The 26115-nt window shown below is 42.7% G+C and overlaps 1 protein-coding gene across 1 annotated transcript in view; it reads left to right on the top strand.

Annotated features, from left to right (window-relative positions):
* LOC137520706 (unconventional myosin-XVIIIb-like) overlaps positions 1–26115 on the top strand; it is an 816938-nt gene that overhangs the window by 640916 nt on the left and 149907 nt on the right. The window contains exon 39 of the mRNA XM_068238990.1: positions 18897–19034. Coding sequence (XP_068095091.1) covers positions 18897–19034 — 138 coding nt within the window. The remainder of the gene's footprint in view (positions 1–18896; positions 19035–26115) is intronic.

The following is a 26115-nucleotide window of genomic DNA, read 5'->3' as shown; positions in this document are numbered from 1 at the left end:
TTTCCCATAAGCATGATTACTATACACACATACATACAATAAGATTTTGTGATTTTGTACTCAATGGTAAAGAAAGAAGAATTTGAGATTTGAGGTCACATGTGGGTAAAACATTGTGCAGATTTATTCTATGATAGTCAAATAAAAAAGGGATCCCCCCTCCCAGCAAATCCAGGTGTGTGTGTGTGTGTGTGTGTGTGTGTGTGTGTGTGTGTGTGTGTGTGCGTGCGTGCGTGCGTGCGTGCGTGCGTGCGTGCGTGTGTGCGCCACCTTGCCACCTTATAAAGTGATATTGTTATGTGAATGAAAAATGTTGACATTTTTATTTACATCCTTTTTTTTTCTTACTACATATCAAGGAGTATGTACACTCGATAGCTCTCAATGCATTTAATGACTATACTATGCATAGTAGTATTGCTAGATTGTACTAGACAATGTTAGCAGCCGGTTTAGAAGTGTGCAGCTGATGGTATTTAAAACAGAGTAGATTTAAGAGCTTCCTGCTCTTATTGAGTAGAAGAAAGTGAATGAAAGTGGGCATGAACCAGAATAAATTAATTTGCTTTTAACAGCCAACCTGTTATTCCAGTGACCAGTGATTAAAATTACAGGTTACATTGATTACAGAAACATAGCTCTACAATGTAGCAGTAATCACATGAGTGGCAGCACAGGAAGAAAAATACAGCAATTACAATTACCATTTCTTCTCTGGTAGTCAGGATTTACACTGATGTTCTTTTTACGTAGGAAATGATTGAGCTTTACTATAGTGCTATATTGTTTCACTATTGCTAATTTTAGAGCGCTGTTCTCTTTATGGCAAACCCGTAAAATCGATAAATCATTACATCTCAGTGATCTAGGCTTAAAGTAATGATGGCATTAAATGATAATTTACATAGCACTAAGAAGAATAAAGGCCTGGACTTTATACCTATGGACAACAGCCCCTACTCACAAAACAATGGTGAAATTGCCATGCGCAAACAGCGCACAGCAATTTTATAGTTATTCATGTAATGTAGCATGTGTTGCGCCCATAGCTCACTTTTTGTTATGTTTGAATTGTGCATGTTGCTAGTTTAGCTGCTGCAGGAAAAGCTGGTGTGAGGCCTCTGTAAAAAGGGGAGTGAGGAAGCTTAAAGTCAAGGCACAGTAGACACTAGACAGCGTGTGAAGAGGAGACATATGATGTACTGGAATGGCAACCGCAGATAAAATTGAGACTGTATCGTTTGACTGTGTATGTGATGATGCTGTGTGTGTGTCTCTGTATGAATGAGTGTCAGTGTATGCTGGCGTGTATGTGCATGAGTTTATTTATGCATGTGTGCCATTGTATTTGTATGAGTAAGCAAATGTGACTGTATGTACTTCGGTGTAATATTTATGTATTTATTTATGTGTGTTTTAGTGCATGCAAGTGTAATGGCTGGTTCACGCAGCTGGCTGCTGGCATTTAATTTCACCAATACTAAATGCTTTTCTACTACCGAACAGAAAACTGTTTGGCATCGGTTCATGCTGTGCCATCACCAGGTTGCGTTTTATGCCCATAATGGGATGCGAAATTGCAAACGTAACTGACGTTAGAAGCTACACGCTGCGTTTCAGAAAATTTGATCGATTGCTATAAAACGGGAAATCAATGGTAAATGCATTGAGATGAACATTGCTATTTATCTCAGTGGGGGACGCTGTGGATCCCAGTGTTAGTTATTATGGGCGGATGCTGGCAACCATACACCTGAACCAGATCTAAATTTGCCTATATGTATCTAATATGTATGTGTGTGTGTATATACAGTATATATATATATATATATACTGTATATATAAATATATATTATACTTATGGATATATATACAGTAGCAATAAAAAGCATGTGAACCCTTTGGAATTATATGGATTTCTGCACAAATTGATCATAAAATGTGATCTGATCTTCATCGAAGTCACAACAATAGACAATCACAATCTGCTTAAACTAATACCACGCAAATAATTAAATGTGTCCATGTTTTTATTGAACACACCATGTAAACATTCAAAGTGCAGGTAGAAAAGGTAAGGAACCCGTAGACTAATGACATCTTCAAGAGCTAATTGGAGTGAGGTTTCAGCCAGCTGGAGTCCAATCAATGAGATGAGATTGGAGGTGTTGGTTACAGCTGCCCCGCCCTATAAAAAACACACACACGTTTAGGGTTTGCTTCCCAAGAAGTATTGTCTGATGTGAATGATGCCTCACACAAAAGAGCTCTCAGAAGACATAAGATTAAGAATTGTTGACTTGCATAAAGCTGGAAAGGGTTATAGAGGTATCCAGGGGCGTTTCTAGGGTCCTTGGAGATCAGTGGCACCTGTGGGCACCAGGCGGGGAGGTACATGCGGGGCGCGCAGCGCGCCACGGCAAAAATGGGCGTGGCCATACGGTGAGTGGGCGTGGCCATGGGTGGGGCCACATTTACATGAACTCAGCAGCGGTGTTAGCTACAGATAACGGGCCTGCCCATCAAAATATTGGATGGAGCCCCATGTCCTTTATTTAGATAATTTACAATCAGTATAGGCATAGATCAAAGATGTATACGCACATACAATTTTGATTGGTCAACCACTGACCAATTTTACCACCCCCGTGCAGTAAGGGGGCCAACAGACAATGAATTTGATGAATAGAGCTAAAATTGGCTAATCAAAATTGTATGTGTGTACCAGGCTTTACAGCTAATACTGTACATACTGAAAGTAGCAGGGATCAGCACACACTGCAGCTAGTTTACTATCAATACAGGCACAGAGTAACAGCTTATACTGTACATACTGGAGGTAGCAGGGATCAGTACACACTGCAGCTAGTTTACTATCAGTACAGGCACAGAGTAACAGCTTATACTGTACATACTGGAGGCAGCAGAGATCAGCACACACTGCAGCTAGTTTACTATCAGTACAGACACAGAGTAAAAGCTTATACTGTACATACTGGAGGTAGCAGAGATCAGTACACACTGCAGCTAGTTTACTATCAGTACAGGCACAGAGTAACAGCTTATACTGTACATACTGGAGGTAGCAGAGATCAGCACACACTGCAGCTAGATTACGATCCGTACAGGCACAGAGTAACAGCTTATACTGTACATACTGGAGGCAGCAGAGATCAGTACACACTGCAGCTGGTTTACTATCAGTACAGGCACAGAGTAACAACTTATACTGTACATACTGGAGGCATCAGAGATCAGCACACATTGCAGCTAGATTACTATCAGTACAGGCACAGAGTAACAGCTTATACTGTACATACTGGAGGCAGCAGAGATCAGTACACACTGCAGCTGGTTTACTATCAGTACAGGCACAGAGTAACAGCCTATACTGTACATACTGGAGGCAGCAGAGATGAGTACACACTGCAGCTAGTTAACTATCAGTACAGGCACAGAGTAACAGCTTATACTGTACATACAGAAGGTAGCAGAGATCAGACACACACAGAGGACAGGGCACAGACAGACACACGCACGCACACAGGATGGGGGGGGGGGCACACACACACTAGGGCACAGAGAGAGAACAAACACAGGATGGGACACAGAGGCATACACACACAGGCACAGATAGAGGGACACAACACATACCCACAGTTTCCATACTACCCCAATTTACACACACACACACACACACACACACACACACACACACACACACACACACACACACACACACACACACACACACACACACACACACACACACACACACACACACACACACACACACACACACTATATATCACTCTTCTCTGCCCCCACTCACACTGTTCACAGCACAGCATACACCAGAGGGAGGGGGGAGAAAGGGGGACACGGGGGGACGGGGGGGGGGAGAGAGAGGAGAACACCGGACACTGTTCACAGCACAGCATACACCAGAGGGAGGGGGGAGAAAGGGGGACCCGGGGGAGGGAGAGAGAAAGAGAAGGGGAGAACATCAGAAGGAAAGCAAGATGGACTGAAAGCCAGAGGGAGTGCACTACCTCCTCCTTCTCCATGCAGTCTTCAAGACGCTGCTTACTAGCTGCCGCTGCATCCTCCTGGCTGGCTCTGGCTGTAGTCTGTGTTCTCCCCCCTGTTCTCCCCCTCTTCAGTCTGCAGCTCTTGCTCCATCCTTGCTGGGCTCCTTGCAGAACAGGCACAACCACCGGCCAGTCAGTCAGCGCTCCTGGGCACAATGTAGCTGCAGAGATGCATCCTCCCCACCTCCACACAGACTGCTCCATCGATCCATAACGTGCCATGGTGCCCGCAGCCCTCCTCTAAGTGAATTAGTGTTGGCTGCACGCTCCTGCTCCCCATCAGCTCCAGCAATACCTAACTGCGCTGCATTCAAAAGTTGCTGAGAGGCGGAGTGACAGGGAATGGCGCTATACTGGCCACTCGGGAGGCAGGGAGCCAGGCTGAGGGAGGTCGCCATATTGAGCTGGAGAAGTGGCAATGGCACCTGCAGTGTGAGGCGGGCTGTGGCTGGATGGCGAGGCGGGCTGTGGCTGGATGGCAAGACGAGCTGGCACCTGGCGGCATGCAGGGGTCAGCAAGTGCCGGAATTCCGTCTCCACTCTCCACTACACATGCAGGGGGTGGAGTTACTCGCGCTGACATGCTCACTCCAGCCTCCTGCCTCTCACACACGCTTGCAGAGTCCTGATTGGACAGCGTGAAGCCTGTGAGTGCACGCTGGCCACAAGTTCCGCCCACAACATGGCGGCCGCCGTGTCGAGCGAACGGCGGCCGCACTGGCCAATATATTAGGGGCACTCACGCTGGGCACCCCAGAGACAGGATTAGGGGCACCCCAAAGGCATATCAGTGGCACGGGCCACGGTTATATGACCCTAGCGACGCTCCTGGAGGTATCTCCATAAGCCTTGCAGTTCATCAGTCCACAGTAAGACAAATTGGCCTCAATTCACTAAGATAATGCTGGAGATAATAAGGCAAGAGAAAACTTGCCACTGCACAGTGAGAGAGTTATCTTATCTTTTCATTCCTTAAGTTACCTCCTCTGTAGTTAGATTATCTCCTCTGTAGTTAAATTACCTTCTCTGTAGTTATTTTCACACGCAGTTAATTAACAGCCTGTCTTTAACTTTAGAATTCTGGAGTTATTTTAAGGATTGAAGAGTTAACTTAAAGACAGAAGAGTTAACTTTAGGTTTGCCTGAGGTAAAATGTTTCCTGAATACGACATGCCTCGTCACCATGGTGATAACTATAGAAACGTTATTAAAGACAGGAGATAAGCTTAGTGAATTGAGGCCATTGTCTATAAATGGAGAAAGTTCAGCACTGCTGCTACTCTCCCTAGGAGTGGCTGTCCTGTAAAGATGAGTGCAAAAGCACAGTGCAGAATGCTCAATGAGGTGAAAAACAATCCTAGAGTGTCAGCTAAAGACTTACAAAAGTATCTGGCATATGCTAACATCCCTGTTAGCAAATCTATGATATGTAAAATACTAAATAAGAATGGAGTTCATGGGAGGATACCACAGAGGAAGCCACTACTGTCCCAAAAAATGACTGCATATTTAAAGTTTGCAAATGAGCACCTGGATGTTCCACAACAGTACTGGCAAAATATTCTGTCGACAGATGAAACCAAAGTTGAGTTATTTGGAAGAAACACACAACACTATGTGTGGAGAAAATGAGGCACAGCCCACCAACATCAAAACCTCATCCCAATTGTGAAGTATGGTGGTGGGGGCATCATGGTTTGGGGTTGCTTTGCTGCGTCAAGGCCTAGACAAATTGCTATCATTGAAGGAAAAATGAATTCCAAAGTTTATCAAGACATTTTGCAGGAGAACTTAAGGAGAAACCTTGACAAAGAATTGAATTTCATCCCAATCAGTAGCTGACACCCCCTTTTACATGAGAAATATATTCATTTTCACAAACGGATCATCAGGGGGCTCTGTATGGCTGATATTGTGGTGAAACCCCTTCCACAAGAGGACTATGGTACTCCTGGCAGTTTCCTGTCTGTGAACCTTGTTGCATTGTGGGAAATAACTGTTTACAGCTGTTTCCAACTGCCAAAAAAGCAAGCAGCAGCTACATCACCTTCCAGCAGTAAAAATGTCACCATATAATAATGACAGAATGTAAATCAGGGAAAGGAAAGATTTTACAATGGGCAAACACTGACTAAATCATTTATACATAATTATTGTAAAAATGAAGCAGTTTTTTATTAGATTATTTTCAATGGAGTTCCTCTTTAAGGCCATATATCCACTATCTGAAGCTCAGCAGAAGATGGGTGTTGCAACAGGACAATGACCCAAAACATAGAAGTAAATCAACAGCAGAATGGCTTGAACAGAAGAAAATACGCCTTCTGGAGTGGCCCAGTCAGAGTCTTGACCTCAACCCGATTGAGATACTTTGGCATGACCTCAAGAAAGCGATTTACGCCAGACATCCCAAGAATATTGCTGAACTGAAACAGTTCTGTAAAGAGGAATGGTCAAAAATTACTCCTGACCATTGTGCATGTCTGATCTGCAACTACAGGAAACGTTTGGTTGAAGTTATTGCTGCCAAAGGAGGTTCAATCAGTAAGTAAATCCAAAGGTTCACATACCTTTTCCACCTACACTATGAATGTTTACATGGTGTGTTCAATACAAGCATTTAAATATTTGTGAGGTATTAGTTGTATTAGTTTAAGCAGACTGTGATTGTCAAATGATGAAAATTGGATCACATTTTATGACCAATTTGTGCAGAAATCAATAGAATTCCAAAGGATTCACATACTTTTTACTGCTACTGTATTTGTGAGCATGACCTGGGACTTGTAGGCCTAGTTTTAAAACACTTGAAATATGCAATTTGCAATATGAAAATATGCAATTTATCAAGTCAAAGCCTTATCCTAAAAAAGTGGTACCCTCATACTACTTGGAGGTGGTAAAATTGTAATTGATCGGCCAATAATAATTAACCTCCTTGGCGGTAATCCCGAGCTGAGCTCGGGGTATGCCGCCGGAGGTCGCCGCTCAGGCCCTGCTGGGCCGATTTGCATTCTGAAAGAAGCAGCACACGCAGCCGGCACTTTGCCAGCCGCGTGTGCTGCCCGATCGCCGCCGCTCCGCGGCGATCCGCCGCGTGCAGCGGAGAAAGAGGGTCCCCCCAGCCGCCCGAGCCCAGCGCAGCCGGAACAAACAGTTCCGGCCGGCGCTAGGGGCTGGATCGGGCGGCTCTGACGTCAGGACGTCGACTGACGTCCATGACGTCACTCCGCTCGTCGCCATGGCGATGAGGAAAGCGAAACAAGATAGGCCGCTCATTGCGGCCTATCTTGTTACTTTCGATCGCCGGAGGCGATCGAAAGTACGCTTCCGGAGCGCCCTCTAGTGGGCTTTCATGCAGCCAACTTTCAGTTGGCTGCATGAAATATTTTTTTTTTAATTTAAAAAAACCCCCATTTCAGCCTCCCTGGCAAAATAAATAAACCGTTCAATATTCACACGAAGGCGGGGTTTTTTGTGAACCCAAAAGTTCTCTTTTATTCTCCACTTTTCTCTTCAGAACGCAAGTGATAAATGTAGATACGACATCAGACCTTCACATACAAATGCCTAGGCATTTGTATGTGAAGGTCTGATGTCGTATCTACATTTATCACTTGCGTTCTGAAGAGAAAAGTGGAGAATAAAAGAGAACTTTTGGGTTCACAAAAAACCCCGCCTTCGTGTGAATATTGAACTGTTTAATATAATTGATAGGGGTGGAACCATATTACTACTTTTTATTTGTCAGTAAAATAAATAAACCGCCAGGGAGGTTAAAAGTGTATACCAGGCTTTATATTTTTAGCCATAGACCCTGAACAAGCATGTAGCAGATCAAGTGTTTCTGACATTATTGAATGGTGTAGTGTGTCAGAGGCCCCTAAACAGGTGTCAGTACACCACAAGATGAGCACTGTCGCAGCTGTGTAGGGATAAATCCTAGTATCCGGATTGAAGAATTCTATAGTGAAGCAAAGCGCAGATGGATTGGAATTGTTCCTATATGATGTTATCATCCACTTGTCATCACCTGTATTATGCACTCAAAGTGCAAAATGACAAAACAGGGATAATTTCAGTGGTATGTTTTGTGTTCTCTTTATTTCTGGATAAAAGGCAGCCAAGGTACAGTAGGTTACACTTACTTTGTGGGGGTCCTAATCCACTTAGGGTCCCCCCTGGTGTATTGCACTTCCCACACAATTGGTACTGTTCGTCCTCACAAACGACCTCAGAACAGTACCACTTGTGTGGGAAGCCCAATACACCAAAGGGGGGGGGGGGGTCCTAAGTGGATTAGGACCCTCAAAAGTAAATGTAACCTCCTGTACCTAGATCAGCAGGACTGCCAGGCAGCTGGTATTGTTTAAACGGAAATAAATATGGCAGCCTCCATATTCTTCTCACTTAAGTTGTCCTTTAAATGCTATTTTGCTGTATTTAACTTGTCTATGGAGGGGTTAGGGCTGGTTCACATGGACGTCTGCGCAGCGTCGCGTTCGATGACGTGCGGCGGCTGCGGGGTCAGGCTTTCAGCAGCCTTCGCCTCGCGTTTGGATGCGGTCGCGTTTTTTCTTCCCCTAGGGGGACATTACCCGTCGCGGTTGGCCGCCCCTGGAAGCTACATGCAGCTTCCAGGGGCACCTCGAACGCAAGCGAAAATCGGGACCCAAACGCTGCGTTCGTTTAAACGCGTGCAAAAGCTCGGTGCAAACGCTCCCATTCACTTGAATGAGAGCGTTTAACGCGACGTTCCGAACGCTTCAGGTAAACGTTGCGCAAGCGTCCGTCTGAACCAGCCCTTAGTAGGGGTAGAATTTATCTGGAAAATATCTATATATTTTAATTATTCTGCAATAATGCTCATAGTTTTGCTTATGCTATAAATAAGGCTAACTACACACATTCAAATCCTTGTAGATACAATGAATTGATTTGCTGCGTCAAAACACATTTAGCTGTGCCTAAACTTCAATACTGCAGAAACTTGATTGCGCTCTAATGATGTCTAGCTCTTCAATTCCAATACATTTTAAACAAAAACCTCACATTTCACTAAATGTTAAATCAATGCACTTTATTTCAAGAGAATAGTTTAGAAATGAACTTATGCAGTTCAATCATCATAATTATATTGTTAAATTGTGCATCATTTAAGAAATAGTCATAATTATTTACTTATTACCTTTTTCATGAGAGATGTTAGTCAATAAACATTCATGTAATTTTTTCTTATGCATCAAGAAATAATAATGGTGAATACACCATGTAGGTGCACCAGTCATAAAGTCATTTTATTTGTTTTATTAAACATTTGCATAATTCTAACATTTTTTTTCTGCTTCATAGAGCTTTAAAGTGGTCTGGAACTCTGACATAACATTCAATAAAAATGTGTTGTCCTACTTTTTACTACTCATACAGATATTATATTTGCTTTTGTGCACAACTAATATTGTCTGTCTACAAATTACAAGTTTCCAAAGTGTAGTTTATCTTGCCCCAAAAGTTGCCATTGCATTTTATTCCAGCTGCCTTTTATTATATATTAAAATCTTTACGTGAGCTGTTCTGAACTCTGTGTATGCTTGAATCACAGAGAGCTTCTACAAATGTACATTGAAATGTAAACAAAGATACTGTTATCTCCAGTCTGGATGCAGATTTCAAGCTGAATAGCCTTTCCATGGCAGGACAAGGTGCTGTTTACCTGTTTCAATGATGTTCTGCTACAATTTTTTTCTGGGATAGTAGCTTTAAAGCAGTAAGGAATCTTTTAGAGCAAAGTAGAAATGCTTACTTTCAGACCACTTTAAAGGGAACATGAAATGAGAGACACATGGAGGCATATATTTTTACTTCCTTTTAAACTACGTACATTGCCTGACTGTCCTTCTGATCCCCACCCTCTAATGCTAGGTACACACGATATGTTTCTTTGGTGGATTCTGCCATTCAATCGATTTTCGATTACTTTTCCCACTCGATACTCTTATCTTTTCTTATCAATTTCCATTCACTTCTATGAGAAATCGATCGGTAAAACGATCTATAGTAATATTGGACATGTCGGTAATTATCTGTTGAACACTACTGCGGCCAGAAAGATCTGCAAGACTGACAGGCAACTGGAACTGTTTAAAAGGAAATAAATATGGCAGCCATCATATGTCAATTACCTCAGGTTCCTTTCAAGTCAGTCACATCCCTTACCATCCTTCAAAGGCACTTAATGTCTATTTTCACTTTCAGAGTCTAGGATCAGATTGGGATAAGCCTGGTAACCTACTAGCGTGTTTTGAGGATGTGAGAGGAAACCAAAGCATCTGGAGGAAAGAAACTGAGACAGGGGTGTAACAAGACTTAGTAGGGCCCCCTTGCAAAAATGATAGCATGGGGCCCCATTGGTCCCCTAACTCCATGAGGGTCTTGTGATCAGGAGTTGGCGATTGGCCACAGAGAGTGTCCTGCTTTTCAGCATCTGGAAGCAGGAAAAAATTACACATGCTCTGGTTTTTGTGAGCAAACAGGGAGGATTTTTGGCTAATTGGTAGCACTTGCGGTTTGTGAGAAGGAGGAGGAAGGGCACCAAAGCCTATGGCCCCCCCTGCGATGGTAGGGGTTGCAGGGGTTATTGCTACGCCCATGAACTGAGAACATCTTAGAGCTCTGTATATAGGCAGTGTCTTACTTGAAATTGGGATTCGAGAGCTCCAGGCAATGCTTGAACTGCTTACTTAGCCATTAACACAGCTATTTTCCTGTTAAGTAAAATCCACAACTTCCTGAACTACGTAATTGGGGCTATGAGGAGGTATGAGGAAAATGTCACAAACTGCTATTTTAGCTGCCCACTACCAGCGGGTTATTATTGCCAAAATCACAGATGAAAAATTAGTCAACTGGCCAAAGCACCAGACTTTAGTAACAGGGCCTTGTAAATATGGTGACACAAATTTACCTGGGAGAACATCAGGGAGAAGCTTCATGAAATACTTGGTGCATTCTTTTAATTCAGTAGTATTTTTATACTGTTTCAGGGCAGCCCTGTTTCAGAGGTTATTCCAGCTATTTGCATTATCTGAATCATCTACTTCTTGTTCTTGTTTCAAAGGGGATCTGAAGTGAAAATAAACTTATAAGATAATGATTTGTATGTGTAGTACAGCCAAGAAATTGAGCATTAGTAGCAAAGATATGAGTCTCATATTGTTTCCAGTACAGGAAGAGCTAAGAAACTTCACTTCTTATTTATGCAAAAGAGCTTCTCTGAGCTCTCTGACAAAACTTGGTCAACTACAGTGCTATTTTCTGAAGCACTTATACATCAAAGAAACAGTGAAAGACAACTTCAGAGAAGATTTTACTGCATGGAAGTTCAAAATGTCATTAGCTCAGCTTTGTTTTCATAGTTTAAAATGCAGAGTAGTTTGTTAACTGCAAATATTAGAGGATTATGCAATGCTATAAAAAGCTGTATAACTGAAAATAAAAATGAGACTCTTTGCTACTATTGTTCTATTAATTATCCATACTACACATACAATTCATTATAAAAGGTTTTTTTTCCCCTCACTTCAGTGTCACGTTAAATCTTTATGTGCCAAGCCCTGTTCCTGATGTTTTATCATAACCTCTTCATGACCGTAGACTTACACCCCCCTAGTAGTGTTGGGCGAACAGTGTTCGCCACTTTTCGGGTTCTGCAGAACATCACCCTGTTCGGGTGATGTTCGAGTTCGGCCGAACACCTGATGGTGTTCGGCCAAACTGTTCGGCCATATGGCCGAACTAAGAGCGCATGGCCGAACGTTACCCGAACGTTCGGCTAGCGCTGTGATTGGCGAACGGGTCACGTGTAGTGTTGGGCGAACATCTAGATGTTCGGGTTCGGGCCGAACATGGCCGCGATATTCGGGTGTTCGAGCCGAACTCCGAACATAATGGAAGTCAATGGGGAACCGAACTTTTGTGCTTTGTAAAGCCTCCTTATATGCTACATACCCCAAATTTACAGGGTATGTGCACCTTGGGAGTGGGTAAAAGAGGAAAAAAAATTTAGCAAAAAGAGCTTATAGTTTTTGAGAAAATCGATTTTAAAGTTTCAAAGGGAAAACTGTCTTTTAAATGCGGGAAATGTCTGTTTTCTTTGCACAGGTAACATGCTTTTTGTCGGCATGCAGTCATGAATGTAATACACATAAGAGGTTCCAGGAAAAGGGACCGGTAACGCTAACCCAGCAGCAGCACACATGATGGAACAGGAGGAGGGTGGCGCAGGAGGAGAAGGCCACGCTTTGAGACACAACAACCCAGGCCTTGCATGAGGACAAGAAGCGTGCGGATAGCAATTTGCGTTTTGTCGCCATGCAGTCATAAATGTAATACAGATGAGAGGTTCAATAAACAGGGACCGGAAACGCTAACCCATCACAGATGTTCATTGTTCATGTTACTTGGTTGGGGTCCGAGAGTGTTGCGTAGTCGTTTCCAATCCAGGATTGATTCATTTTAATTTGAGTCAGACGGTCTGCATTTTCTGTGGAAAGGCGGATACGCCGATCTGTGACGATGCCTCAGGCAGCACTGAAACAGCGTTCCGACATAACGCTGGCTGCCAGGCAAGCCAGCACCTCTATTGCGTACATTGCCAGTTTGTGCCAGGTGTCTAGCTTCGATACCCAATAGTTGAAGGGTGCAGATGGATTGTTCAACACAGCTATGCCATCTGACATGTAGTCCTTGACCATCTTCTCCAGGCGATCGGTGTTGGAGGTGGATCTGCACGCTTGCTGTTCTGTGTGCTGCTGCATGGGTGTCAGAAAATTTTCCCACTTCAAGGACACTGCCGATACCATTCCCTTTTGGGCACTAGCTGCGGCTTGTGTTGTTTGCTGCCCTCCTGGTCGTCCTGGGTTTGCGGAAGTCAGTCTGTCGGCGTACAACTGGCTAGAGGAGGGGGAGGATGTCAATCTCCTCTTTAAAGTCTCCACAAGGGCCTGCTGGTATTCTTCCATTTTGACCTGTCGGACTCTTTCTTCAAGCAGTTTTGGAACATTGTGTTTGTACCGTGGATCCAGAAGGGTATAAACCCAGTAATTGGTGTTGTCCAGAATGCGCACAATGCGTGGGTCGCGTTCAATGCAGTCCTAGGCCGAAGAGGTCATAGCCTAGGGTCCCTATTTCACTTTCCAAAATCTCACATCTTTTCAAAGGGCAATGGCTCAGCAGTACCAAATTTTCTAGCATTGTAGGGACCCTTAGGGGGAACATGACTGGTGAGTTTCGGGCCCCTAGGCCAAAGAGGTCATAGTCTAGGGTCACAAAAACCTGTTTATTTGGGCTATTTCAATGGTAGTGATGGTGACTTACATAAATCTCAGCCATGGCCGTTAGCAACGTCTAAAATTTCACAAAATGTCTCATGCAGGTAGAAGACATATTGTTAGACTTGGATTCCAAAGATGGGGTCCCTACATCTCTGCAAAGTGCAGAGTTACAGCGGGCCAAAATTGGTAAAATCTCCCGTAGACTTTCATTGCCTCCCTATTTCACTTTCCAAAATCTCACATCTTTTCAAAGGGCAATGGCTCAGTAGTACCAAATTTTCTAGCATTGTAGGGACCCTTAGAGGGATCATGACTGGTGAGTTTTGCCACTGCTGAGCCATTGCCCTTTGAAATGGTGTGAGATTTTGGAACGGTAAATAGTAGGCCCAATGAAAGCCTATGGGGGATTTTACCAATTTTGGACCCCTGTAACTCTGGTTTGCAGAGATGTAGGGACCCCATCTTTGGAATCCAAGTCTAACAATATGTCTTCTACCTGCATGAGACATTTCGTGAAATTCAGACGTTGCTAACGGCCATGGCTGAGATTTATGTACATCACCATCACTACCATTGAAATTGCCCAAATAAACAGGTTTTTGTGACCCTAGGCTATGACCTCTTCGGCCTAGGACTGCATTGAACGCGACCCACGCATTGTGCGCATTCTGGACAACACCAATTACTGGGTTTATACCCTTCTGGATCCACGGTATAAACACAATGTTCCAAAACTGCTTGAAGAAAGAGTCCGACAGGTCAAAATGGAAGTATACCAGCAGGCCCTTGTGGAGACTTTAAAGAGGAGATTGACATCCTCCCCCTCCTCTAGCCAGTAGTACGCCGACAGACTGACTTCCGCAAACCCAGGACAACCAGGAGGGCAGCAAACAACACAAGCCGCAGCTAGTGCCCAAAAGGGAATGGTATCGGCAGTGTCCTTGGAGTGGGAAAATTTTCTGACACCCATGCAGCAGCACACAGAACAGCAAGCGTGCAGATCCACCTCCAACACTGATCGCCTGGAGAAGATGGTCAAGGACTACATGTCAGATGGCATAGCTGTGTTGAACAATCCATCTGCACCCTTCAACTATTGGGTATCGAAGCTAGACACCTGGCACAAACTGGCAATGTACGCAATAGAGGTGCTGGCTTGCCCGGCAGCCAGCGTTATGTCGGAACGCTGTTTCAGTGCTGCCGGAGGCATCGTCACAGATCGGCGTATCCGCCTCTCCACAGAAAATGCAGACCGTCTGACTCAAATTAAAATGAATCAATCCTGGATTGGAAACGACTACGCAACACTCCCGGACCCCAACCAAGTAACATGAACAATGAACATCTGTGATGGGTTAGCGTTTCCGGTCCCTGTTTATTGAACCTCTCATCTGTATTACATTTATGACTGCATGGCGACAAAACGCAAATTGCTATCCGCACGCTTCTTGTCCTCATGCAAGGCCTGGGTTGTTGTGTCTCAAAGCGTGGCCTTCTCCTCCTGCGCCACCCTCCTCCTGTTCCATCACGTGTGCTGCTGCTGGGTTAGCGTTACCGGTCCCTTTTCCTGGAACCTCTTATATGTATTACATTTATGACTGCATGCCGACAAAAAGCATGTTACCTGTGCAAAGAAAACAGACATTTCCCGCATTTAAAAGACAGTTTTTCCTTTGAAACTTTAAAATCGATTTTCTCAAAAACTATAAGCTCTTTTTGCTTAAAATTTTTTTCCTCTTGTACCCACTCCCAAGGTGCACATACCCTGCAAATTTGGGGTATGTAGCATGTAAGGAAGCTTTACAAAGCACGAAAGTTCGGGTCCCCATTGACTTCCATTATGTTCAGAGTTCGGGTCGAACACCCGAACATCGCGGCGATGTTCGGCGAACGTTCGCGAACCCGAACATCTAGGTGTTCGCCCAACACTACCCCCTAGTGACCAGGCAATTTTGTACAATTTAGGCCACTGCAGCTTTAAGGCCTCACTGCAGGGCCGGACAACTCAGCAAGTGATCCCCCCCTTTCTGCCCACCAACAGAGCTTTCTGTTGGTGGGCTCTGATCCCTCCTGCTGTATTTATTTATTTTTTTATTTGTGTTTTTTTATAAATATTGTCATTTTTGTATATTTTTTTAAAACCCTCCCCCTGCCAGCCAATCACAGCAATTGGCTCTCATAGACATCAGCCTATGAGAGCCAATTGCTCTCTGAGTCCCCTAGGGGGACAGCCAAGTGTCACGGCTGTCCCCAGTACAGCTCTGCCGTAGATCGCAGAGTTGTACAGTGTAAATAGATGGTGGTTTCACCCTCTAACAGTCTCCTAGCAGCGATTGGAGGCGATTTCCTGCAAAACTCCGCCCCAGGACTTGATGCCAATTGGCGTTAGGTGGTCCTGGGGCTGCCGCCGCATTCACGCCGATTTGCGTGAGGTGGTTGGCAAGGGGTTAAAGAGAAACTGTTAGGCATAAAATCAAAATCAATTCTCTATTTTTATCTGGTAAACAAGTAATAAAAATGTTAACCAGGCAAAATGCTGTTTTTTTCCCCCTAGTTTACTTCCCTCCCCTTTTCCCCTTAGACATAGCTAATGCATCCTGATTGGCTCAAGTTTCTTTCACTCCCACTTTCCCCTCCCACACCTCTTTTCCTCTCTGATTGACTAATATTTCTTGTGCTGATAAGCTGAGAAAGTAACTCAGCTGAAATCTGATTCATACAAATAAACCAAGGGCCATATCCTATTCAAGGTGATAAGTAGCTTGCAGATGCGAGCTACTTATCACCTTGCCATCGCGCGAGGATTACCGGCAAATCCTATTGCCCATATCCTTTGCGCGATGGCCGATCGTTAGGGAGCATTACTCAGGCGCAAGCCTGAGCGATGCTCCCTTTTACCGAGCGATGGGGAGTGAAGTTTACGCTGTGGTGCTGTCCATCAGCACCACGGCCTCACTCCCCACACATGCGCACTCGCCCGCCGAACATCGCTGACATCTTCCGCCGCAGTATCTGGGGGGTCTCCTTTAATAAGGAGACCCCCAGAGCTCCCCGTCGGGTCGACGCACAGTTTAGAAGCCCCCGTGCAGCTCTGCAAAGGCTCCCCTGTCATACGTACCGCTGCCGATCACCCGCCGACTCTCGCCGCAAAATCCGTCACGTAATTACAGTGTATCTAACACTGTAATTACTGTCCGCATAGAAGGAGCCCGGGCAAAGCATCTTTGAATCTGCAGCCGGGCTCCCCATTGGTCTGCTGTCTGAACCAATAAAATGGCTCAGACAGCGGACCAATGGGGAGTCCGGCTGCAGATTCAAAGATGCTTTGCCCGGGCGCCTTCTATGCGGACAGTAATTACAGTGTTAGATACACTGTAATTACGTTACAGATTTTGCGGCGAGAGGCGGCGGGTGATCGGCGGCGGTACGTATGACAGGGGAGCCTTTGCAGAGCTGTGCGGGGGCTTCTAAACTGTGCGGCGACCCGACGGGGCGCTCTGGGGGTCTCCTTATTAAAGGAGACCCCCAGATGCTGCGGTGACGACGTGCGTTAGCTAGTTTAGACTTGCTTTTTGCAGGTCTAAGCTAACGCTCATGTCTGCCGGGAAGCATCGCTTCCCGGAGACATGATAAGGGTAATTGGATTCTGTGGTAAGAACTCTCTGGGCGATTATATCGCCCAAGCGAGTTCTTTTCCACCTGGGGGGGGGGGGGGGGGGTCTAAAGTTTAATTAGATTAGGCGATGCCCCCATCGCCTAAGTTAAGAACTCACCAGTGCTTAGCGCTGGCAAGTTCAGCAATAGAATATGGCCCCAAGTGTGCAAAGTATCACAATGATTTGTGACCTTACTACAGAGCTGTGTGGGATTTTTTTAAGACTGGGAGGAAGCCATGCAAGCATACTAAATCGGAAAGATGAGAGGAAACAGAGTAAGGGAGGAAATGACATCAGGATTGGCTTCAAACACAGGGATTCCAAAATGGCAACTGACAGAAACAGAATTGTCTTAATTTACAATATAAAACTCACTGAAATCAAAATGTGGACAGTGCAATACATATGTTATGTAAGTAGAGCAAGTATTTATCTACATTTTTTTTCCTGAGATAGTATGGCTAGCATGGTGGCGTAGTGGTTAGCACTCTCGCCTTGCAGCGCTGGGTCCCCAGTTTGAATCCCAGCCAGGTCAATGCAAGAAGTTTGTATGTTCTCCGTGTGTCTGTGTGGGTTTCCCCCGGGTACTTCAGTTTCCTCCCACATCCCAAAAACATACAGATAAGTTACTTGGCTTCCCCCTAAAATTGGCCCTAGACTATAATACATACACTACACAATATAGACATATGACTTGTGGCAGGGACTAGATTGTGAGCTCCTCTGAGAGACTATATATACTATGTACAGCGCAGTGGAAGATGTTGGCAATATATAAATACTAAAGAATAATAACTCTTTAAGTCTGACCATTCTTTTCCCAAGGGCAGCAAACTTTTGTGTTGGTATTTTTTTTTGTAACTCTGTAGGCTACTTGTGAATGATTTTCTAATAAATTACTTCCAAACTATTTTTTAAGATTTATTTAAAAATGTTTACAGTAGTTCACTTTTATCTAGAATCTATAATTTGCTAATTGCATGTTTCCTCTATCTATACCAGCTCATGTAAGGGAAGCATCTCCACTGTGAGAGTAGTCTGCTACAGACTTCTATGGGGAGCTGTCTTGGCTTGTTCATGTCACTGGACATACGCTACTGTCTCCTTCGAAGGTGTATAATAAAATTCTGCCCAATTGAGATGATGATCACCTTGAGTGAATTTGGAAATTCTATCTTGTAACTTTTCTTATTGCCACAGCAGTCTGCAGAAGCCCCTCCTTGCACTAACATTTCATTTAAATAATGCCATAGCCCCACTGTTTCTTTGCATTATAAGTTTTAAACTAAACCTTATTCTTTATCTGTTTAAATGTTAGACAGGGATTTGTGAATTTATTGTCCTATAATTGTGAGTAATTGAATATACTGCATTATAATCCCTGCTCTGCTAATTTCCAAACTGCCTTCATAAACAGTGTGGTCATAAAGTATGCTACTTCATAAAGTCTTGGCGGGAGTCTATCATATTTAGTACTGAATGACTCTTCTGCTGTGACATAACAAACTCCTAAGTATGTCTTAAAGAACAAGCACATTCATTAGTGAAGGCTAGGCGAAAGATGTTGATTAGACATTGCTTTCAGAAACTAAACTATTTCGGATGTCATTTTAGCACAGGTTAAAAAATGAACTCAGTGCCTGACTTGTCTGTAATCAAGCCACCCATATTTGCTGCCATTTACCAATATCAATCTGATAAGAGTTCAAACTTTGTACGATGTATGTGTTGTGTTGCCTTTGACAGTTTCAACTGGAGTAGGAGTCTGGACAAATCTATCTCCACTGATTAACGTCATGTTTTTTGGTTTACAACAGTTGCAGGTGGCACAAGGCCGCATTGATTATTTTGAACAGTCTATGGTGGAACGTTCAATTGTGAGTCGACAAGAAGCTGTGATCTGTGATTTGGAAAACAAGTTGGAGTTTCAAAGAGCTCAGATTAAACGATTTGAAGTAAGTAGACTTGACTTTTTAACACTTTTTTTGAATTTGAATTAGTGTTGAATTTAAATACTTATTTTTGTTTCAGTGGTTGGTATTGAATTTTCCCATTATATACCCTTGTGAACTGAGCAGCAATTTATGTAAAATAGAACATTGTTGTTTAAACATTGAGGCTTGGTTCATATTAGGTCCACTGCTTTGCATTTTGACTGAATCGTCAGCAGCAGGTTCAAAATGGACAGGTCAAACTGCAATAATTTTCTATGTGTTCATTGTGTTGCATTTTGCAATAGACAATTCCAATGAGAGCATGCATGCAACACCCTCTTGATTTTTCTGCCCAGTGAGAGCAGAGCTGCAATCCTGCCATACAAGCTAGGCTCATTTAAATCCTGGAGAAACAGCACTCAGTGCTTGTTTGCTTGTTACATTCCCAGTGTGTTTCTATGCTGTTCCATCTGCAAGTTTGCCTGTCTATGCATCTGCCCTGTCAGTTGCCTGCCAGTCCATTCCCCAATCAGTTTTCTGTCTGTTTAGACCCTAGTCTGCCATCCTGGTATCTGCCAGTAAAGTTCACAGCTATCCTGGTCCCAGTTTGTCCAGTCTGCAGTCTGTTATCTTGGTCCCAGATCTTGGCAACTCCAGGGGCCACAACCTTGTAGCCACTAGCATCAAACCCTGTTGAACCTTGTGGAACACTCTGATAAAGACCACTTAGTCCCTTAAAGCGGAACCAAACCAAACATTTTTTTGATTAAAAATATTTAGTTGCAGCATTCTGACACATACAAAGATAAATAAACACTCCTTCAAACCTATGATCATTTCAGTGCATGCTTTTCACCCTTCTCTTTTCATAGCTAGGGTTATACTGGGGGCAGCCATTAGCAATTCCTCCATTGCCAGACACCATCACCATCCCGGCAATTTGAAAGGAAGGGAGGGGTTCCTCCAATAAATGTAAAATATTTTATATTTGTCATCATGCAGCTGAAAAAAGGCTGCTATTTATTATTATAATTTAGAAAATAGATTTTATTTCTCAAATCTTGTATTTTTAATTTGGGTCCACTTTAAGAGACATATACACACTCAACAAAAGTCTTATACCATAAACAACTTTACTAACGACTACGATTAAAAAAGTTGGAAAGATATGTCTTGGCGTGCAAACGACTATTATACACACAGAATGACTTGACGGACGACTTGACAAACAACTACAAATTTACATATCGTTACTCAACTGGTGAACAGCTAATATGTTCTGGTTATTAATGGAAGTTGTTGAAAAGTTGTAGCAAACTTCTGTACACATTGCCATGTTGAACACAACTTCTCTCAGTCGTTTGTCAAGTCAATCCAACAGTTGGATTCACTTGAGCTGCATCTTATCAGTAGTTGGACGCCTCTTATCAGTGATAACGTCTTGTCATTTGCACGTCTTTTACTTGACAAAAATTGTCCAACTTCTTCAAGTTGTTTGATAATCGTGCATTTAAAAGACTTTTGTTGAGCGTGTGTATGAGCCTTTAGACTAGGACAGCATGGAGCCAACTTTGGGTTTCATCATGCAAGGACATATGGTTGAAACATGCTATTCTGATGGGGGGTATTTCAAGATATGCAAGAGCATTTAGCATTTGCATTGAATTTGATAAGATACAGTGTTGACTAGAGTTTTCCTCCTTCAATTTCTTTGACTAGATTAGGTTTCTAACATCACTTGGCAAGGTTTCAGTTTATTTATATTCTATTTAAAATTAACACTGCTAATGTCATATAGAAAAGTCTGTAGATGAAATTCAGTTTTGTTAATACTAAACACAAACATCAAACTTGCTTTAGAGAAGTTGAACTGCAACAAAGCATTAATAGATAAATAATAATGAAGATAATGTCCTCTTCTACTATTTATTCCTGCATATTAGATGTGAGGAACAATGTTCATGCAGCTAGCGGAGAATAAAGAGGAGGCTTATATGTGAACCATGAGGCCAGAGCAGCCATCCAATAGCAGGGCTTCTCTGGAGGGTGTGGGCATGCAGATATTATAGACAAGATTCAAATATGAGCTAGAAGGCCCTCAAATGTGTCTGCCAAACAAAGGAACATGGTTTAAGGGGAAAGTTCTATCCACTGTGACACCATGCAACAGAAAGACAGTAGAATCAAAGAACAGTAAACAGAAAAATAGAAGAAATTACTGAATAGAAGAACAAAGAATAAATCTGAATTGAGAGTGATATGGCCATTTCCACCCTTCTTTCCCCTATGCAACTTAATAAAGTCTAAGGTTTCTGCGTCCATGCATGTGTGTGTACCGCAGCACTGGGCAGACGCATGGCCACACTGCGTGTGTGTTGGGGGTGGGATTTGATGGTGGTTGCGCAGGCATATTTCCCACTGCAGAATCGGATATCTAACAGACTAAAAACACTAGTCCTAAAATAAAGCCAATTGCCTGATTGTAATGCAGATGTCCAAGTCAAAGGTCAAGCATGCAGCCAACAGAGTAGGAGAGGAAATGACACATTTGAGTTGCGTACTTGTCTAGGTCAGTGATTCAGATGCTATTAGAGAATTAGCACAATGTTTAGATAGGCATCATTTTCAAAAGAGATCTAGCAGTGGTTCCTTCAACATTCCTTTCAATTGGAGTTTTCTCTTAGCACTTTAGATTATGGTAAATGGGCTGTGATCAGTAAAATTTTGCGTTGAGCATGTAAATGTCAGCTATTTAGGTATCTAGGTATATATTCAAAGCAGCATGATAAAGAGGAATCAGGAAAGAGTACAGGAAGCATCAGAGTCAGGCAATTTCACAAGGTAGGCTTGAGAATAATTCTTCTAAGAATGACAGGAAGAGTTTAGGAAATTAGGACTGTTGAGAAAGATGACTGAAATGAATTTGATTAGGTCAAGAAGAAAGAAGAGCAAGTGCTTATGTAAATCAGGCAATTTTAAAAGACAGAATTAATAACTGATGTCAGAAAGACAGCTTATGGGGTACAAAATTGAATGTGTAAATTCTTAATGGAATGTTGTGACAGTGCTGCCCTGTTAGAAATTTTATCAGCGGTTTGATAGTGTTTTATATCACTGTCATATTGGTTTGTGTTATGTGTTATTTATAAAATATCACTAAAGCTTTAATCTCACTTTATTAATTAATGATATGTTCAAGAATGTGAAAAATAGATTTTTAAATGAGCAACAACCCTCTAGTGTGCGCTAATATACTGAAAATGCGTTCACTTCTTGTTATAGGCTAACAACATCTCTCAGGAAATAAGAACATTTTTTTCACTGCTAACCCAGCAAATGCAATGTTGCAGGAGTGAGGGTTTTGGCAGAATTCAGAATCTCATGGGCTCTTCTAGGTCATCCACATCTCATAATTGTAATTATCTAAACCGTGTTTAAATAGCATTTGCTTATCAGCTTGGTTCTTAAAATAATAGTGTTCTTATGCAACTTCCAGTCAAATCGATGGGAATTAGATGATTATTTCCAACCTGTCCGATCTGTTTCCGATCGATAAAGGTATTGCTTTTGTGAAAACCGATGTCTTTATCGATCGGTAGCAGTTTGGACATGTGTACAAGATACAAATTCCGGTCCGATTGACGGGAATCGGATGATTATTTCCGATCTGTCATCTGTCCGATCTGTTTCTGATCAATAAAAGGATTGTTTTTGCGAAAATCGATCTCTTTATCAATTGGTAGCAGTTTGGACATGTACACGCAATGCAATTTCCCATCAGATTACCTATCGACCGGAAGGGAAATTGCATTGTGTGTTCCCAGCATTAGACTTAAATTACTGCACTGGTCTACTTATACTTACGGGTGTTTCTACCAACTTAAAGCGGACCCAAACCAAACATTTTTTTAATTCAAAATATTTAGTTGCACCACTCTGACACATACAAAGATAAATAAACACTCCTTCAGGCCTGTGATCATTTCAGTGCATGCTTTTCACCCTTCTCTTTTCATAACTAGAGTTATACAGGTGGCAGCCATTAGCAATTTCTCCTTTGCTGGACACCATCTACTTCACCAGTTTGCCGGATTCTGTCCCAGCAATATGAAAGGAAGGGAGGAGTTCCTCCAATAAATGTAAAATATTTTATATTGTCATCATGCAGCTGAAAAAAGGCTGCTATTTATTATTATAATTTAGAAAATAGATTTCATTTCTGAAATCTTGTATTTTTAATTTGGGTCCAACTGTAAAGGGAGGGATGTGGAGGCTGCCATATTTATTTCATTTTAAGCAATACCAGTTGCCTGGCTGTTCTCCTGATCCTCTGCCTCTAACACTTTTAGCCATAGATCCTGAACAAGCACTAAGTAGATAAGATGTTTTTGGCATTATTGTCAGATCTGACAAGATAAACTGCATGCTTGTTTCAGGTGTTATTCAGACACTACTGCAGTCAAATAGATCAACAGGGCTGCCAGGCAACTGGTATTGTTTAAAAGGAAATAAATATGGCAGCCTCCATATTCTTCTCACTTCAGTTGTCCTTTAAAATGAAAAAGAAAAAAAGCCTGTGCCTCCTTTAAAATGAGGATCTGATCAATAATGTATTGTACATGTATCACTGATTTTGCTTCTGTTCTAAAGTTAAGGCTTTTCACTGATGCAAAATAAATGACAAAAATAAGTCATTAGCTGTCAGTACTCTCATGCTGGTATTAGCAGCACTCTAACAGAGGACATACCCTGGGTAAAGAGAGTCAATTTACAACGTTAGAAGCAGTGGGGACAGCTTTAAAACACCTAAGGGGGATAAGACATATTTCAGAGTGAAATCAGCAGTTTAAACCACTCAGTATTGCCATTTAGATTAAAACAATCCCATTAAATTGATAAAGTGGTAGCATAGTAATACATAATTTTTGATGTAAAGCCATATTTAAAATTCTGTCTTCACCATAAAAACATTAAAGATAAATAGTCAATACTAACCACCAACACTGTTTGTCATAAATAGTTATCCACTCCTTCTTTAGGGGTAAGATTGCCACATGTTTAGTATAACCTATTATAGCATAACATGGGCCTGAGGGCTGGTACACAGAACAAGTCTTTCTGTATGTGGCATTAATTCAAGAAATATCTATAGCTTCTTTAGGTCCCCAATGCAACAATAAATCAACAGGGTTCAAATACACCAATTTTTCATTCTGTACCACTAATAGAGTTTATTTTTGATAACGTACAGCAGTATTTAATATCCTAAATGAGCCTGACCTGCATAAGCAAGTGTTGGGGAAGACAAGTGTCTTCCATTGCAAGGGCACTTTTAGATGCTATAAACTTTTATTCTGTTGTAAAAAGAAAAAAACATTTTCTTTAGCACTTATGAATTATTCTTGCATGATTTTTTTTTCCGCTCTAACTCAGCCTCATGGGTTTGTTCCAGCAGCGTAGCAATGGGGGATGCAGAGGTTGCAGCTACACCAGGACCCTTGGACTCGGGTGCACATGGGACTGTCTTTCAGTTGATACATTAGCTCTTTATTAGTGCTATGGTGGTAATGATCTCACACAGCGGCTGTCCTTGGAAAGCTGGACTTGTGAGTCTGTTTAATACAACTATAATGCTTACAATGCTGGAGATGGGGAAGGGGGGGGGGCAGTTTAAGATTTGCACAGTGGCCCATATCTCTGTAGCTACACCCAGGGCCAGCACTGCCTAATGCCTAGTACACACCATACAATTTTCTGTGAGATTTTCTGTTAGATTTACCTGCCAGATAGATAATTTCCAACACGTTGGAAATTATCTATCTAACCATCTATCTGCCTAGCAATTAGGCATTGTTCTACTCAGCAGGAGATAACCAGAAGACAATGCACCAGAGATACTGACCAGTCTCTACCAGTACTTTACAGAAAATAATCTAATTACAGAAACTCTAACAGAAAATTGTATGGTGTGTACTAGGCATTAGAGGCAAAGGGGGCAATTGTCTCAGGGCCCCCAACCTCTGCAGGTGCCCCCGCTCTGCTGGATCCCACCAAGTTGTCTCCCCCACTGCTCCCCGGCACCCCCTCACATGCAGCAGTATTAATCACTCACAGGCTGTCCTGGTGAGTGGCTTCTGCACTGTCCGTGCCAGACTGGATGGAGAAGAGGCAGACAGCATGGCTGAAGAGTGCATGGAAAGTGCAGCCTCCGCCTGCCGGGACAGCCAGTGAGTGATTAATGCTTCTACACATGAGGGGGCTCTGGGGAGCAGTGGGGTAATGACCATGGGTGTGGTTAGGGGGGCCCCCATTTAAGTTTTCCTCAGGACCTTCTTCTTTTTGTAACTGCAACTTAGTTTAGATTTCTTCACATTGCAAAAAAATTGTTTGGTGACAATGGTAATGTTTTGGCCTAGGGCTCTATTTATTGCATATAGGCATTCTAAAAAGTTATGACCCAGTTGGCAACTGAAAAAGGTTTTAGAGGAACAAAAAAAAAAACAATAAAAAACAAAATGTAAGTCTATGAGGTTGATTTACTAGGCCTTGAGAAAGTAGAGAATGCCAGAGAACTTAAAGAAAATCCGAGGGGACCCTCGAGTAAGAAAACACATACTTTCCAAAGAAGAGACAAAGCTCTGGATGCTGCAGAGGCTTCCCATAGTCTAATCACCACTGCCCCTGCTCACTGGGGCCCTCTGGAGGACCCAGGCCACGCTCCTCTTCATGCACGAGTGCAGCATCTTACATGAGATTCACCACAGTTACACTTTTAAGTAATCTTTGAATCTTCGCTAGATGTTTTTGCAACCGTTGCCTAGGTCATATAAGAAGATACTAAGAATCCCTGATTCTTTAGTTCTAGTGCTATTGCTGTGACATACTTGGACTCACAACAAGGATAAGTGTTTTACAAACTTACTAACATTTCCATGACTCTGCTATGCTCTGATATAACACGGGTAAGGGTTGCAAATTTCTACCTTTCCAGCAGGTTTGCTGGATCATTTGTGTTCTCCAATGTTCCTTATTGTACTCCAGACCCGGGCCCATATGCAATTAACTTTTTCTCCTAAGTTGTCTCCTCTGTGATATTTTTACA

Source organism: Hyperolius riggenbachi, chromosome 1 (assembly GCF_040937935.1).
Source record: "Hyperolius riggenbachi isolate aHypRig1 chromosome 1, aHypRig1.pri, whole genome shotgun sequence".
NCBI classification, from domain to species: Eukaryota; Metazoa; Chordata; class Amphibia; order Anura; family Hyperoliidae; genus Hyperolius; species Hyperolius riggenbachi.
The sequence above is the reverse complement of the archived record's forward strand: the minus strand, read 5'-3'. Positions and strand labels throughout refer to the sequence as shown.